The sequence below is a fragment of the Onychomys torridus genome, chromosome 2 (assembly GCF_903995425.1).
Source record: "Onychomys torridus chromosome 2, mOncTor1.1, whole genome shotgun sequence".
NCBI classification, from domain to species: Eukaryota; Metazoa; Chordata; class Mammalia; order Rodentia; family Cricetidae; genus Onychomys; species Onychomys torridus.
Window position 1 is genome coordinate 35,361,238 of NC_050444.1, and position 16,834 is coordinate 35,378,071.

The following is a 16,834-nucleotide window of genomic DNA, read 5'->3' on the forward strand; positions in this document are numbered from 1 at the left end:
TTAAATATATCTAAACATATAATATATTCAAATTCACATAATTTGTGTATTTAATTTTATATTTATTTGAACAGATATATTTAAGTTACATTTATAGAAAAGATTAACGATATCCATTATAACAAATAAATACAGTCTTCCCATTAGCGATCTTCTGAAGAAAGTGCTTTGTGACAGAAACCACAAACAGGGCACACATTGGAGAAGAAAATAAAATAAGACGTATGTTGGTCTTTTGTTTGGGATAGAATGTTTGGAGATTTGTCTAGAAGAAGTGGGAGAAGAATGGCTTAGGAGATAGACCCCAGTGATGGATACAATAGAAAAAATAAAACATGGCTAGAGAAAACCACAAAGCAAGGAAGTGGGAAAAGATAAGGGGGATGGAAAGTCCACGATGAAGCATCAGGATGCTGTGATTGGCTTGTTGTAGGGATGGAGAGGCTATTTAGCAAATGCTGCAGTTTGAGGCAGTTAAAGTACCACTCTTGTGAAGGGATGCATCAGGTTTTGGAGACTATGATGAGCTTGACTTGGTATACATTGAGTTTCAGATTCTTTCTGACCATCCCTGGGGAAATGAACAATAGCTGATAGACTTGTGATCTTATAGTCAAGATCTTAAATATGATATGGTTGGGGCCAGGTGGGTCTTTGGATCTCACAGTGGCCTGAATTGACTGTAGAATAGATGAGACCAGAGTCTCAAGGATGTACCAAATGATGGATGACCAGATTCTAAGAGGATGCCCAGAAAGATGGATGATGTCCTTGACCCCAGAAGAGGTGAAATGTCAAGAGAGTAACAGCACTGGTAGGTGCCCATGGAGGTCAAATGGAAACATTTGGTAATTCATTTTTCTTCAAGTGAGATGTTACTTTGAAAAGAGGGCAAAGTTCTAACGTTTTCACAAGTGGTGTGAGGGAAAGCAGTGCTTTAGAAAAGTCAAGAGCAGAGTAGAGAGCAGCAGCAAAGGCCCCAGATAGTCACGTGGAGCAATGGAAACATTTGGTAATAAGTTGTTCTTAAAATGAGATATTACTTTGAAAAGAGAGCAAAGCTCTAAATTTTTCATAACTGCAGCCCTGGAATCTGTTATTGCAAGAATAGACATATTTCAAGAAAAGTGAAATTAAGCCAAAGGCATGGTGATTTCCATGTCTCACTTTTGGTCCAAGAATGTGGAGAGTTTGTTTGTTTTGTTTCTTCTTCTGAATTTTCCAAAATAAGCCATCAAGCCAAGACTAACTTATTAACTGCCCAGGATTAGCTCTCTTCACATTTTATTTACATCAGACATGTTAAAAAAATAAAGGTATTAAAATAATATTTAGTATGATAGGAAAATAAAATTTGTTATAATTCTAGCTGCTCAAATTGTGTAGGCAAATCCATGCAGGCTGTCAGCCTGCCCTTTTGCTAATCTCCTTGGGTGAAGCAGCTAGTGTGAGGTGTCTTTGCACTTGACAGGTCAGTTTCCATGCATAAACCCAGCACTTAAGGATGTCAGGGAGGAGGGACCTCCTAGGGCTCTGCTTTGCAAACTGTAAAGTGAGCATGGAAAACATCAGAGGATGCTCCAGGTAGCAAGAAATGTGTTTTGCCAAACTTGTATTTCATTTTTTTATTTCTGTAACAGTTTGGAGGGTCTAAATATCGAGGGGGAACTAGCCCCTGATTCTGTTTGTTTCTTTAGTGTGATTCTACTTAAAACATGTCCATGAATACTCCTCTCCACAGACCTCCTTCCTAGTCTAAATTTCTTCCCTCTTTGCTACTGCCAAAGTGTGTTTTTGCTGTAGGAAATGTTTCTGAAATAGCACCCTGAAGTGGCATGTATAAAAACCATGAAAGAGGGATACTAACAACCAGCAAGCTGTTTCTGTAATTTATGAAGAAAAGTTAAAGTACACTACATATTAACAAACAACTGAGAAATTCTTTTGAAGCCCATGTAAATAAGCAACCATATCAAGAAGAAATAAGGCTTTTTTTTTTTTTTAACAGCAGCAGTATTGTGGTACATGTATTTCATGGTTGGCAATTAAATAGATGTGGTAAGTCTCTACCCTCGCCACATAAAAAGACTTGCTGGCAGGGCTCTGTGGCAAGTCAGGGTGTTTTCATTGGCGTGAAGCCTCTAGGGCAGCGGTTCTCAACCTGTGGGTCGAGACCCTTTGGATTGAATGACCCTTTTCACAGAGGTTGCTTATTCGATATCCTGCATACCAGAAGTTTACATTACGATTCATTGCAGAAGCAAAATTACAGTTACAAAGTAGCAACAAAATAATTTTATGGTTGGGGTCACCACAGCATGAGGAACTGTGTGGAAGAGTCACAGGATTCTCAGGTCTCTCTCTGTACATCTTAGACTACTGTTCTTCAAAACAGCTTTTGAACTGTCCTTGCTGATCAGTCCTGTTCTGGATGTCTAAGTGTTAGTTTCTTCCAGGGTGTTTACTGGCAGAATCCTTGTGAACAATTTGCTCTAAAACTGAGAGCACATGGGCTAGTTGTTTCATTGTCTTACTTACTTGTAAACTTTTTGAATTCTTGTACATATGAAGACTTTCTTAGATATTAGGAGGTATTAAACAAGGATGAGGTAGGAAGGAAACCAGCCTGAATGACCTAACCGGAAGTATATGGGCATTGATTTCATTTCTCCAACTCTTGGCTGTACAGTCTCCTGCCTTTTTCCCACTGTCAGTCAGCAGAACAATGGAGAGGCCAAGGATGCCATCCTTTCCTTATTTTCAGGCCCTCTTCCCTTCCATCTCTAAAAAGGTAGAAAGTGGGTGGTGTTGGGGCGGAGCTAACAATGTGGGTGGAGCTTCTCTGCAGCCCCTACTCAGCTGGTTGGCCTGTGAGGAGTGCAGAATTTGCTTCCTACCCCTCTATCTCATCCTCCTTCTCTGCTTGGTGTATAGAAATGGTGTGATTGTGGTGAACTGAAAGACAAGATTTTTATTGTTATTGTTACTCTGTTATTCTATGGAAGAGCAAAGGTTGGTCCTAGCTGGTCGATCTAAGGCTCCCCTTCTACACTTGTTACAGCCTCCCAAAGCAGGTGTTGCTAGTTCTGTGGTGGATACTCCAGGACAAGCTTTGCTGAGCACATGGGCAGTGATCAAAGGTGTGATCAAGTCTTGAGATCTGCAATAGAATGAGAAAACAGTACCAGAAGTGTGCATCACCCATGTTGGCCAGTAGTAATAGAAAGGAATGTTTTCTTCGAATTTTATGTTTTGACCCAAGATTCTGATGAGACACAGGGTGCATCCACCCTGTCAGCTGGGTGGCCTATCTGAAGGAATAAATGGCCTATTTACAATTCTCCTGTTAGGTCGACTCTGTGTTTATTCCAAAGGTTTATTGTGATAATAAAATATAACTATATGATATTATAAGAAATTATTATTCTTTTGAAAAAGTTAAAATACTTTACGTTATAAAGTGGTTATGGAGGTGCCAATAAAAGCTTTTAAAACTGACTATATTCCTTGTATACTTTCTAAGTGGTATTTTTTTTTCTTCTTAGCATAAATGATTGCAAACAGAAAGCATATTGGTTCCTGAATTTCATATATTAAAAATGCAATATTATCATAAAGAACAAAAGTATCCCAAACCCCCACCCCAAGCTCATCAATCCCAGTAGACATTATTAACACAGAGGCATTAGGGAACAGATGCAATGGCTGTGACTTGAAGCATTATAAAGAAGCTGCTGGGTCCTTTTGGCTTAGCGCTTCCTTCTATATGGCACTAACTGACTATTTAATGCCTATATGTGCCACTGTGTTAGCCCCTAGTAGACAGCTCAGCCACCACTTCCTTTGTTGAGGAGACTTGAATCAGGCAGGTAGTCTGGATATGTGCAAAAAGATAGGGACTTACTGTCCAGAATAAGATTTCTGCTAGTTGCCTTTCTGAACGTAATCTAGACTACATTTTCTCCTATTTGGACTCTAAGTGCAGACACTCTTCACAGATTATGGCACAGATTTCCTCTACTCCGAGTGTCTTACCTCATACCTTATCTTTGTAATACTGAGGGTGCAAACTATTTCTTTACAATACCTGGTGCCATATTTGGAGCACCTTTCATCCAGGAGGTCACTGAAGACTTCACATGGGATAAATGATGGACAGTACATGCAGCTGACTTCCAGCTCTCCTGGGGTGGCACGTAGTCCCCACCTCCCCTGTCACTGCCTCCCTTTGAAATGAGATGCTGCCTTTCTTACAATCAGATCATACAAACCTGACCTGTACACTTCTCCTTTTAGGATCCACCTACTTCCGTTTCCCTCGGGCTGCGAATGGAGGAGATGATCTTTAACTTGGCAGACACACATCTGTTTTTCAATGACCTGGAAGTAAGTTCTAATTGTTTTACATACACTTCGTGGAACATATCTCTAGATTAGTGATCAGTTCTGAAATAATGATTGGATGTTGCTCTTTTAAACATATAATTGGAATATTGAGACAAAGTGCTTACGAGGCAATGTGGTTCCCCTTTGTGGTATTTATTACATTTTAAAGTTGGATCCTACATGATTAAAATTTGATGACAAGATTCCTAAGTATCACGTGTGATTCTCAGAGGTTTCCTGTGCAGTCTCTACCCATCCCTTCCAGTGCTTTTCTGTCCAATATGATTGTTGGGAGCCGGTTCGCATCAGACCTTTATATTTGGACTGCTAGGACTTCTTAAAATCTCTTAACGGCAGCTGGCTTTATCGGGGGAAACATCCCTAAGATGGCTGTCTGACTATGAATGGACGGCGGCAGACACGATCTTAGCTGCATTCTTAACAAAGAAGGGCATTGTTTTCACCTGTCTCCATTATGACAAAACATGGCTATGACTCGCTGCCCTCCTCCTTCCCAGGGACGGCTGTTTATTTAACTCTCACTGCTAAGCAAGCTTGTGGTAGGGCTGCCAACAGGCATTAATCATCAAGTTGTTGCTGTGCTAGGTTTTATAAACGTATGTTATTTCAGACAGGAGAAGAATCTCAAAGATTCAAATAGAACTTTTACTGATCAAAGTTAATTGGCAGCAATTGGCCTTTAAATATTTCCTGATGTTTCCCTTCTCAAAATCAAGCAAAATGCACCTTATTTAATGGAGGAGCCAAAATCACTTGAAAAATGCCAGTGTGTGACAGATCTTAAATGCGGTTTGCTCAACATCTGTCCTGTATTTTGATTTCTTTTCATCTGCAATGAAACAACTCGCAGGCGAATTGGCAGCTTCCAGTGTAATAAAATGATTTAAATGTACTTATTCCTCGGAGATATGGTTATTTTTATATGTAGAAGTAAAGTGCAGTTTTTATTTTTGCATTTTTAAGTGTTTGCTTTCCTCAAGGAAAAGACATGTAATGCATTATGATTTTTTTTTTTAATTGAGAAAATTCTCTCTGAGTGACAACTTCAGAATTACCCTCATAGAAGCTTCATAATCAATACTTATTTTCAAAACTTGTTTCTGATTTGGGGCTGCATTTCACTTTGTGAGAGGCGACACAGAAATTCCACATTCTACTAGCCTGTTAAAATTCTTTACCCGGATTTCCATGTGTCTCCAAGGACACAGACTAGGCTGATATTTTATGCTCAGTGCACCCTGGTCCACCTTGTTGCTGTCTATCAGTGTTTGTAATGTCCACCAAGATATGACAAGCAATACTTTGCTATTGATTGACAATTCTGGCTTGTTGAAAATATCAAAGGCTGTGGCAAAAAGTGAGAAGAAAGTAATAATTTATGATATAATTTATTATGGTTTTCTATAAAAGCTTCCAAACTTGGCTCTGATTTAATGCAGGTTTTTTTTAATGTGTTCAATTTACATTATTTCCATTGAAATACAAAGAGAGACTGAAATGGCATTCAAATACCTTAAAAGTACATACTAGAGAGTCTAATTTAAGAATGTGGGTGATGAAAAACTTTTAAATGGTCTTTGAAGCAATTGAAATGGCAGAATCTATTATTACATGCATGTTATTTCTTATTAGAAGTAAAGAACAAAAGAAAATGAATATATAATTCAACCACATACATAAAATGATAATGGAAGTATGTTTAGGCTTCCAGACCTGGTGCAAGTAGCTTTTATGTTATTTTACTCAAGAATAACATGAATGTGACCACAAAAGTAGCTGTGAAAGATTCATTTCGCCTGTCTTTGGAAATTATTTTCTCTAGATTTGTGTTGCATTTTAAAATAAAATGGTTCTTACACTTTTGCAGACTTAACTTTCATAAGATTTTTAATTCAACAAACTTGGTATTGGTCACTGCAAACACAAGTTTCTTTGACTATAAAGAGTAAAAAATAAGAAAACCAAAATTATCTTCTCAAGCAGCAGTAATGGGCAAATGCCTGATTTCACACACCCATTACAGTATGTGTTGGCAAGTGACCCAAACATTTTAGTGCACTTAGACTACAGAATTTAGCTTTTGACCATCTGTGACACAAGGGATTTTAAGGAGTCTGACAATCTCTTGTTGGGCATGGACTATCATCCTCAACCCTACTCTGGTTAGGGGGGGACATTTGCCTTTGCTTTCTTCTAAGATCTTAGCCTTTGGACAGCTGCCCTCCACATTCTGTTTAGCTCATACTTGCTTAATAAGACAAAATGTGGGGGATATCCAAGGATGTGTGTTGTATCCTGAAAGAATGTGCATACAAGACTATTAGGATGTGAGTTTAAAGATTTAGGGTACAACTTTTAAAGGAATTCCTAAGTATCATCATGAACTCTAAAGAGTAAAGGACTTAGTAATCCTATTTAGTTTCTAAAGTCTTGCCATCCCAGTGGCTTTTTAATTTAAAATATTGAAATTCACATTACTCCCATCATGAAAGTAAATTTAAAAGAAAGAGTTGTGTTTCTTTGTGTCATTAAATTGTGTGATGTGTTGAGGAACAAGAATGATAGGAAGACATAACAATCTTGGGGTGTGATAATTCCCCTAGTCAAGACAGGCTGAAATATTAGGTACAAAGCACACCTCTGACACCCTGCTTCCTCCCCTGACAGATGCCTCACACATCACTTTACAGAAAGTCCCTACTTGCAATCTGACGGTGCTTATATGGAAGGTTTTTTTGGTAAATGACACTATGGAACCAGAATGTTTTTCAGCTTATTAAGAATGTAGACTTTCTAACTAAATTGAGAAGAAAATGTTCTTCCTGTTGGATTTGTACTCAAAAGCTATCTGCAGACAATGACAGCAGCAGTAACACTGGGGTCTAAGCCATGTCCTGTGGGCTCCCTGCTAGAGCTTTCCACATTTAAAAGAAAATATTTGGTGCAGACGCTATGTCTAAATGGAAACAAGGCATTCGATTTGCCTTGAGCTTTCTCTTAGTGGTGCTGTATAATATTCACTGTCATGGTGGCTGTCATGCTAATGCATAGACTCAATGTGGTGGCCCTCAGCATTTGGCAGAAACTATTTTCATGTGTTACCCATGGAGAGATGAAGGCTGGGAGGTCATGGAATCCCTCCCCCATGTCTGTGGACACAGCATATGAGGTCATTCCCCCACACTATTCATCTATGCACGTTCCCTAGTGCACTGTTTAGTTGGATGTCCTGGTTAGAATTTTTGTCAACCTGATGTAAGCCATGGTTGTCTAAGAAAAGGAAACTGAATTGAGGAAAGGCCTCCAGAAGACTAGCCCAAGGCAAGTCTGTGGAACATTTCCTTGATTATGACTGATATGGGAGAGCTCAGCTCACTGGAGGTGGTGCCATCCCTGGACAAGTGGTCCTAGGTTATATAACAAAGCAGGTTGAGCAAACCATGGAGAGCAAGCCAATAAGCAGCATTCCTTCATGGTCTCTGCTTCAGTTTCTGCCTTGAGTTCCTGCCATGACTTCTCTCAGTGACAGAGTGTGACCTGGGACTTGTAAGTTGTAGGTAATAAACTCTTTCTCCCTCCAAGTTAATTTTGGTCATTGTGTTTATAACAGCAGTAGAAACTTACCTAAGACAGATGTGACAGTCTGGTTGACTTTCTGTTGTACACATGCCTAGCACAAATACTTTGACTCTTATCTAGGTAAGTTTATCTAGAGTCTGTTTTTTTTTTTTTTTTTCCTAATACCTATACTTATAGCCCTTGCTGTCACCCTCTTTTTTAAATAAAAGAAAGCATAGAGGCTCTGGCCTCACTAGGGTCTGGGTTTGACAAATCAAATACCAATGTGAGGAACTTATGGATAATGTCTGGAAACACTAAAGGGTACCATGGAGATTTGTCTTGTAAAGAAATGTGTGAATGCCTTGGTTTAACTCAGCTTTTAAATGTGGTGTAAGTTTTATTATTCTAAAACTCAGGTTGGGTAGCAATTATCATAATATATCTTATTTAGACATTTATTATTACCTGGGAAAAATATCTTCCTTCAAACTGTCAGTCATACCAGTGTTGAGTGATTTCAAATGATGCATGCTGTAGCATGTGCCTCGAAAAAGCATGAAACACAGAAGTTGACTTTTTTGAGTTTTAGAAATATGATTCAACCTAGAAAGTACTTTTCCCCTATAAATAGAAGCTCTGGTGCTCAGCAACCATCCTTGTGGATGCTGGGAGCCTTGGTTTTTAGCAGCCAGGAAAAGGGGCTTCTTAGATGACCATGAGGAAGGCATGTAGAAAGGAGCCAAGCTAGTTTCTGTAGTTAGTCAGTCCATGATTCCCAAGTAACTATAGGAAAATGTGTGGGCAGGTCAAGTGATATACCCCAAATATGAATGTCCCACCACACTACAACAAACACGTATGTACAACTTGTCGTTTTTAGCTCTGTACATAGACTTTGGGGTCTGCAGATAAATGTAAGGAACTACATTGTTTTAGCCCTGGTAAAATCCTTCATGATAGTCTTGACCATGTTGATTATTAAAGTTTTGTTAGGTTGAATTCCTGTGTGTAGTCTTAGAATGAAGCACTGATTCTTGTTTCCTTCTCCAGAGAGATTAATTGGTCTAGTCCACGTCTCTAATTAAGAGTAACATAGACACTCTCAGTGTAGGGGAGGATTTTATGTTTTGTGATCAACAAATGATTGTTAACACAATAAATTGTATTGAATTTGTTTTACTTATAACTAATAGACAACAAGAAGCTTTTATGTTATCCATTATTCTTACTAAAATATTATTGTACTTTTTGTTTTGTTTTTGTTTTTCAAGACATGGTTTCTTTGTGTAACCTGACTTGGAACTCACTCTGTAGACCAGGCTGGCCTTGAACTCACAGAGACCCACCAGCCTCTGCTGCACGAGTGCTGGGATTAAAGGCATAAGCCACCACTGCCAAGCATTATTTTCTTGTTCTTATTTATTCATAATTTCTTGTAAGATTATTATCTTTATGTACCTCAAATTTAAGATAGAAATATAATGCTATATTCAGACGCTTCGATAATTTGATGTTCATTTAAAATAATTAAGGGTCAACATGAACAGTGGTTAACATAAGAGACGTTTACTGGGCTAAAGGTGCAGAGGGCTGGCCTAGCATGAAGGAGTCCATTGGTCCCAGCCCCAGCACTGCAGCATGAGATGGAGAGAGAGGGGACATGGTGACAGCATTTGTGGGAGGGGGAACCTGGAAGTGAATCAGGAAGCAGCCGTGATGGTGAGGTGAGAAAACATCCTGAGAGACCCATGGTAAGCTCAGTGGCCTTGTGGCAGTGGCCCGTGGCTGGGACAGGCAGGCATAGTCCACAGGGCCTTACAGATTATGGTTTAGTGGGAAGCCACTGGAGACTTTTAAACATGGACTTGATAGAATAGCATCATATTTTTAAAAAAGAAAAAAAAAATCAGCCTTCCTATCAAATGAATGAAGGCAGAGTACAGTGGAACCAATTAGAAACATTTGCAGCCAAAGGCAATGGTCTACCAGGGCTGAGGCTGTCACTGTTCCAACCCAGTGGGGAGTCGTGAGAGTTCTAGTACATCTTAGTGGAGATGCTGGTGGGAGCTGCTAGTGGCAAGGGGACAGACTCTCCAAGGGCTGCTGGGCTGTTTGTTTTGTTTTGTTTTCTAACCTGAGTCTTAGTAGTGTGGGTCTGTATCTGAGGAAGAGGAAGATTAGATCTGGATGGTAAAGGGTGTGAGGGATGTGGTGGTGGTGGTGGTGTCGAGTCATGTCTTCTGTGGAAATTTAACTATCCAGTCAGCACCCATGTCAAGAGATGGCAGCAAGACTTACAGGTTTCTCAGCAAAGAGAGGCATATTTGAAGGTATAGTTTGGGAAATTATAAAAGTCATGAGGACCAGGTGGTTTGTCCCATAGTGGGGGAAAAAGTGTAAATTGAGAGAAGTGCTGAAGATTGAGTCTTAGGCACCCTGCTGGTTCGAAACAGGAGCTCCAAAGACAACTGAAAGGAATAGCCAGTGAGACAGGCAGGAACATGGGGCATCAAAAGACCTTTGGAATCAGGATTCAAGAACTTTCAAGAAGAGGAAGTGTTACTATGTCACACACTGCCAGAGGTATAAGATGAGCACAGAGTGGTCCTGGTGTGACCAGAATGTTGGCTGCTGGTGGGTCTGATCAGCACTATTTCAGTGAAGCAGGAAGACATGAGTCTGACCTGAGGGTTCATGAAAGGATGACAAGGAAGGGATGGAAACAAGATGCAGAGGTGGTGGTACTTGTAGGGGACCACAACATCAAGGGATGGCTGCATATGAATGTGGGGGCCAGAGGTTGATGACAAGTTTCTTCCTCGGTCATTCTGTTCCTCATGTATTCAGGTAGGGTCTCTCACTCATCAGTTCAGCTTGTCTACATAGCCAGATTGCAAACTCCCCAGGGCTGGTTCTTCATCTGCTTCTCATGTGCTTGGATGAGAAGTGAGCCATCCTGACCAGCACACTGCCCAGCATCTATGTGGGAGCTGAGGATTTGCCCTCAAGTTCTCCTAAGGGTTTTTACCCACTGAGCCATCTCCCCATCCTCCACCTAGGTTTTAAGTAGAAGATAATTAGGAACATTTGGTTCTTCATGGGAATGATGCAGGACAAAGGAATAAGATGTAGCAAAGGAAGGAGGATATGTCCAGAGGACCAGTCCCAGGACTGATCTTAGAGAAGGAAGAGTTCAGTCACCACAGGCATAGCTGGAGGCAGGATTCAGCAAAGATAAGACAGGGTCTTTCTTGTTAAAGAAATTCTTACTACACCATTCTGTGGTTTTTATTTTTGTGTCCTTCTCTATAATCCAGTAGGAAATCCCTTGAGGCTAGAGACTATTGGCTATCCATATTTGAACGCTAAGCAATTTATACAAGATTCCTTACATACAAGGCTGTCTTTATTTTCCTTCCAAAATTTTCAGATTGGTTTACAACAAGGACTAGTATGGTGTGTGTGGTACCAGGAACTCATGGTGTCAGGCATGTCAGGTAGTTGCTCTGAAATTTAACCACATCCACAGCCCAGCACCACTCTTTATAATCTAAAGAGATAAATTTTAAAAGCAAATGAAGATTCATCACAATCTTCAAAACAATTAACATTATCCAAAATCTTAAACTTTGAAATTATCCTTTGAAAAGTCATATCACAAAATCTTACTGTCAAAACTTAATTTATGTAGGAAGAGGTATGATGCCAAATGATAACCAGCATGGTTCTAGTTTAAGGTTTAAAAAGAAAAGAAGGTATGCATATAAAAATAAGACAAAAGGATTTCATTTATTAAAATATCAGAGGTAAATAATTTCTATATAACTGGTTTGTTTCTAGATAGTAGAATGACAGATAGTGGAATGACATCATCTACCACAAGGCTCTTCTCCCTGCTCTACAACTGCCAACAAAAAATTTTTTTTCCACCTGGCTCTGTCTCCCAAGTGCTGGGATTAAAAATATGCATCACCCCTGCCCGGCTGTTTGGTAATAGTTATTATTATTAACACATTAGTGATACCAATCAATAGAATTCATTAGATATTTCCACACATGCATACAACATACAGTGAATGTATTCACTCATTCTTTTTTAGACTTCAACTTCTCCTCCTGACATTGCAATATTTCCTGTGACAATATTGAATATAATCATGACTCAACTCACTTTTACTCAAAGACCTTGCTCATAAACCTATGGTTTATCTTATAGTTTTAGAGGTGCAGAGCCTGAATTTATTCACTTAGGAGGCCATCCTATACCTCACCTTCCCACCTATCAGACTTATAAGAAAGTTATACACTGCTTAGGGTCCATGTGAGGGCTGTATGAATTAACACCTGCCAAACACATACATTGAGGCTTGGCACACAGGAAACACTAAGGAAGTCATAGGTGTTATTGTTGTCTACTGTTTTGGGTTGGGTTTTTTTTTTTTTTCATGCAGAACACTGGGCTAGGCACTTGAGGCTAAGAGGGAGAAATAGAGGTTATTAACAAAGGGGCTAGAAATGAAGGGTATGAACCATACATGCTTTGCTGCCTAACAATATCATATAGAATTCGAAAGAAACCATACCAGGTATACCAAAGCCACTGCCAGTGGTCAGTCTGCAAATCCCACTTACTGCAGGCACACCCCTGAGCCCTTCCTTCTCTAGCTCCAGCCGCATACACATCCTCCATCACAGTGGCAGGGGAGGCTGGTGTACTGTGAGCAGTTAAATAGCAACTGTAGCTGCATTTCATCATCATAATGAAGATCTTGTCTTCATGGGAAAGGCTGCATTTCTTTGTTTGGGCAGACAAGTTCTCTGGCACATGTTGTCTTCAGAATTCATGTCTTGGAGGCTGGCTTGTGGAATTCGCTGGCAGTGGTACAGCAGGGAGAAGAGGCTTGTGGTAGCTGACGTCATTTAGTCAGGCAGACAGTCCTCCCTCTGGGTGGAGTGCCAGGACAGAAGGCCCAGTGGGCTGGCCGGCTCAAGCTGCCAATGACATAGGCGGGAGGGAGGGCATCAGACTTCAGGGAACGCCGTCTCAGGACAGTCAAATAACATGGACTTTGATTCTTTACCAAGACTATGAGTCCAAGCTTTGCAGTGTCTGCAGTTTATACATGTGGATGATTGAAGTGGGATGGATTTGCCCAAAACCAATTGATTAAGTAAAAGGAAAGGTAACATGGAATCCCAGGTTTCTTCTTCAAATAGGTTTGCACCAATCTGTGTGGGAGATCATCAGCATTACCCCAGAGGGAAGAGAAAACAAGGCAGGTTGGAGAGCTGTTTAGAAATGATCTGTAGCATTTATAGATACATGCAGCTCAGTAGATAGGAATCCTAATTACCACCCTGCCCAACCAATGACGAAGTGACCCCAGGTGAATGAGCTAGCCTTGGGAGGAAGATCCTGCATTCAAGTTGGAAGTTTTGGATATGCAAGGCATTCATGACATGTTCAACAAGCAGTGTGATGCACGGATCTAAGGCTCAGCAGAGAGCACCAGGCAGGAAGCATCACCCATGAAGGTGTTTGCGGTGTCCCAGAAACGACATGGTGAAGGGGGAAGGAGATTCTCTCAGGCGAAGGTGCCTGCCCACAATTCTAGTTTGTCAACACAGAATCTGAATGTATTCGGAAAATTACTGATTCAGGAACTCAACTGACTTAGTCAGGCTAATTGGCCACTCTAGGTATCAATTAGTGTACGAGGCTGTAGCTAACCTGTCAGTGAGAGACTAGTTCTACTATGCCATGCTTGTGATTCTGCCAAGTGGGACCACAGAAGGTGGGGTGCAAAACGTGAGGACAAAGGAACGCTTAGAGAGGGAGATGCAGCTGTGGCCCTCCCTCTCCACTGTGTTACCGTCACACTGTGGACTGACAAGCCCCCGGAGAGCAACAGGGTTGGGGTGGAGTTCCACAGTCCTGACTGGGCACTGGACACAGGGCAGTACTCCTAAAGAGGAGAGTTCTGACTGTTTGGGGGGAGAAAGACGACTTTTTCATTAGTGAGCTGCACCAAGATCAGTTTGTTTCAAAATTCTGCAAAATTATCCTGTTAGTGTCTCCTAAGTCCAGTTTCTAGTTTAGACTTTTGATTCTGACAGGTGCTGAATGTCCATCAGTCTATGAGGAGCTCGGGCACTTTGGAAAACCAGAGTGAACTCAACTGCCCCCCTAGGGAGCTGGAGTAAAGAGAAAGGAATCTCTTTCTCTCTCTCTCTCTCTCTCTCTCTCTCTCTCTCTCTCTCTCTCTCTCTCCCCTCCCCCTCCCCCTCCCCCTCCTCCTCCTCCTCCTCCTCCTCTTCCTCCTCCTTTTTCTTCCTTAATGTTGAATAGCACAAGAGAAGGCCTGTAACTCCAACTTCCCACAAATGTGTTTAAGCTATGTCCCCAGGGGCTTCTCCCATTTCAGTGCAGCTACAATGGAGTCTCTATGCGGGCCCCACTCAGTATTCTAACAGTGTCTCCAATGGGCGCTTTCTAACTCCTCAATTCTTCTCCTTGTTCATCAGCAACTACTTTTTGGTGAGCAGGTGGAGGGCTGGGACCCAGGGAGAGGATGTTGCTTTTGAGCAGTGTTCTTGTATCAACTCCTGTTGCCTCTTTAGACATAACTAACCAAGAATTACCTTCTGAAGGGGCCTATTTTCACAAAGTTAAAGGAAACTTGTGTCTAAGACGCCATCCCTTTTAGAGTTTTATGCCTCTATTAGTAAGCCTTACTGGACTTGAAGACAAAGGGTTTCTTTAAACAATAAGTAAAAGGAACTTGGAAAACTAATCATTTAACACTAAACAACGTGTTAGCATGTATGAGGAGCATGCCAACGATTCATCAAATAGAAATCATTTTCATGTAGTAACTGGAATATTTACTTGTAAATATAGGATAAATGATTTAAAGTATAGGGGATTAAGGTGAATAGCTCATACTTGCAATCATATTCCCAGCCAAAGGGAATCTTAAAGTGGCCAAGGCCTTCTGGAAACTGTCAAGACATACTTTTTAAAAAATGCAGGGGGGTTAGGGATTTAGCTCAGTGGTAGAGCACTTGCCTAGCAAGCACAAGGCCCTAGCTTCGATTCTTAGCTTCCAAAAAAAAATGCAGGGAAGATTTGTAAGGTTTATCCAGGCTGAAGTAAGATACTAATTCTATGGCACTGCCGTTAGGGATAACGATTAAACAGATGAAGACAGGCTACTCTCAAGGAGTTTATAATGTGGTAGGGCTAGGGCTGAGGGTGCAAATAAGGCCTGTGTTCGAACTTAGAAAGACAGGAGTAACAGGGAACTACAGACCACTCAGGGTTAGCGGGAAGACGCAATGTTGAAAGAAATGGGCTTTAGAAATGAGTGTCACAAGCCGAGGTATACAGTGAGCAAAACCAGATAGCTGAGTGGTTGTTAGCAGCTAGAAATATCTACAAAAGATAGGTGATAGATGAATGTCGCATGTCTGGCCATGGACATTACAGTCATCTTCTATTTCAGCCTTATAGAGTGGTACCTATGAGCCAAGAGTTATTGTCAATACTCTGAATTAAGAAGAATCAACTTGTTTGCTATGCTGCCAGCCATTGCTTGTCTAAAAAAAACACAGAGTATGCACAAAATGAATGCTACACAATAATTCAAAAGACATAGGCTGGACATAGTGGACAGCCTGTAATCCCAGCACTTAGGATGGAGAGACAAGGGGATAGAGAGTTCTAGGCTAGTCTCGGTTATTAAAAGAGAGCTTGTCTTAAAACACTCATAATAGAAATCATCATGAAGCCGGGCCGTGGTGGCGCACACCTTTAATCTCAGCACTCGGGAGGCAGAGCCAGGCAGATCTCTGTGAGTTTGAGGCAGCCTGGGCTACAGAGTGAGTTCCAGGAAAGGTGCAAAACTACGCAGAGAAACCCTTTCTCAAAAAAGCAAAAAAGGAGAAGAGGAGGAGGAGGGGGTGAAGGAAGGAAAGAAGGAAGGAAGGAAGAAATCATCATGATAACTCAGTGGTAGATCACACCCACAAGGCCCTGGGTTCAATCTCCTGTGCCAGGCAACCACATACACACAGAGGCACATGCACAGACAGACAGACAGACCGAAACAGACAGAGAGTAATATAGGTTATAATTGATACTTTAGGTGTTGTCACATATTATTGAAGGATGGGGAGAATTCATCTTAACTAGGATTTACCTGCTTGTTTGTCCATGTCCTCTGAAATGTAAGCTTTATAACAACCACAAGCAGTTTGGGGTTAATGAAGGCATGAGTAGGAAGGTACAGTGTGATGAAAGATGCTTACTAATTAATAATCATTTCTGACATGTGGATGGGGAGTTAGCTTCTTTTATACATTTCCCATGAATTTTCTGTGTGGGTTTATATTGTTTTACAATCAGACAGTAATTTCATTTTCACTAACTTTATATACTAATGGTAGCATACAGTAACTTTATCAGTTAACTTCTGATTGGGTCTGCTTTCCTAACTCAACCTTGCCAGTCACCTGGAAGGTTATGTTCAGTGATATCCAGATGCTTGGTCCATGGTTAAGAAATACACAGGGAGAAAAAAATACAAGAAAAATGCTGTGTTCCTCCACAGATATTATATATGGCAGGGCACCCCAAAGTTATCTGCAGAAGTCTCTTTATTGTCTGCTAAATGCAGAGTTTAGGAAGACTAGGAAGAGCACATGACAGGATCTCATCCATAGCCGGTACTCAAGAATGCAGTGACTGTTGTTCAAAGGGTGAGTTACCCAGAGAACCTTGGAATCACAGAAAGAAACCAATACAAGCTCAGCTAAGGATTAGCCTGGAGGAAAGAGGGCGGAGAAAGCAAGCATCATAACAAAA

At 40.8% G+C, this 16,834-nt stretch overlaps 1 protein-coding gene across 6 annotated transcripts in view; it reads left to right on the forward strand.

The window, feature by feature from the left end:
- The window catches only part of Eya1 (EYA transcriptional coactivator and phosphatase 1), a 147,542-nt gene that overhangs the window by 101,789 nt on the left and 28,919 nt on the right, over nt 1-16,834 (forward strand). For all 6 annotated transcript variants that reach the window (XM_036178963.1, XM_036178967.1, XM_036178962.1 and 3 more), the window contains one exon: nt 4,297-4,386. In XM_036178963.1, the coding sequence (XP_036034856.1) occupies nt 4,297-4,386 (90 nt within the window). The remainder of the gene's footprint in view (nt 1-4,296; nt 4,387-16,834) is intronic.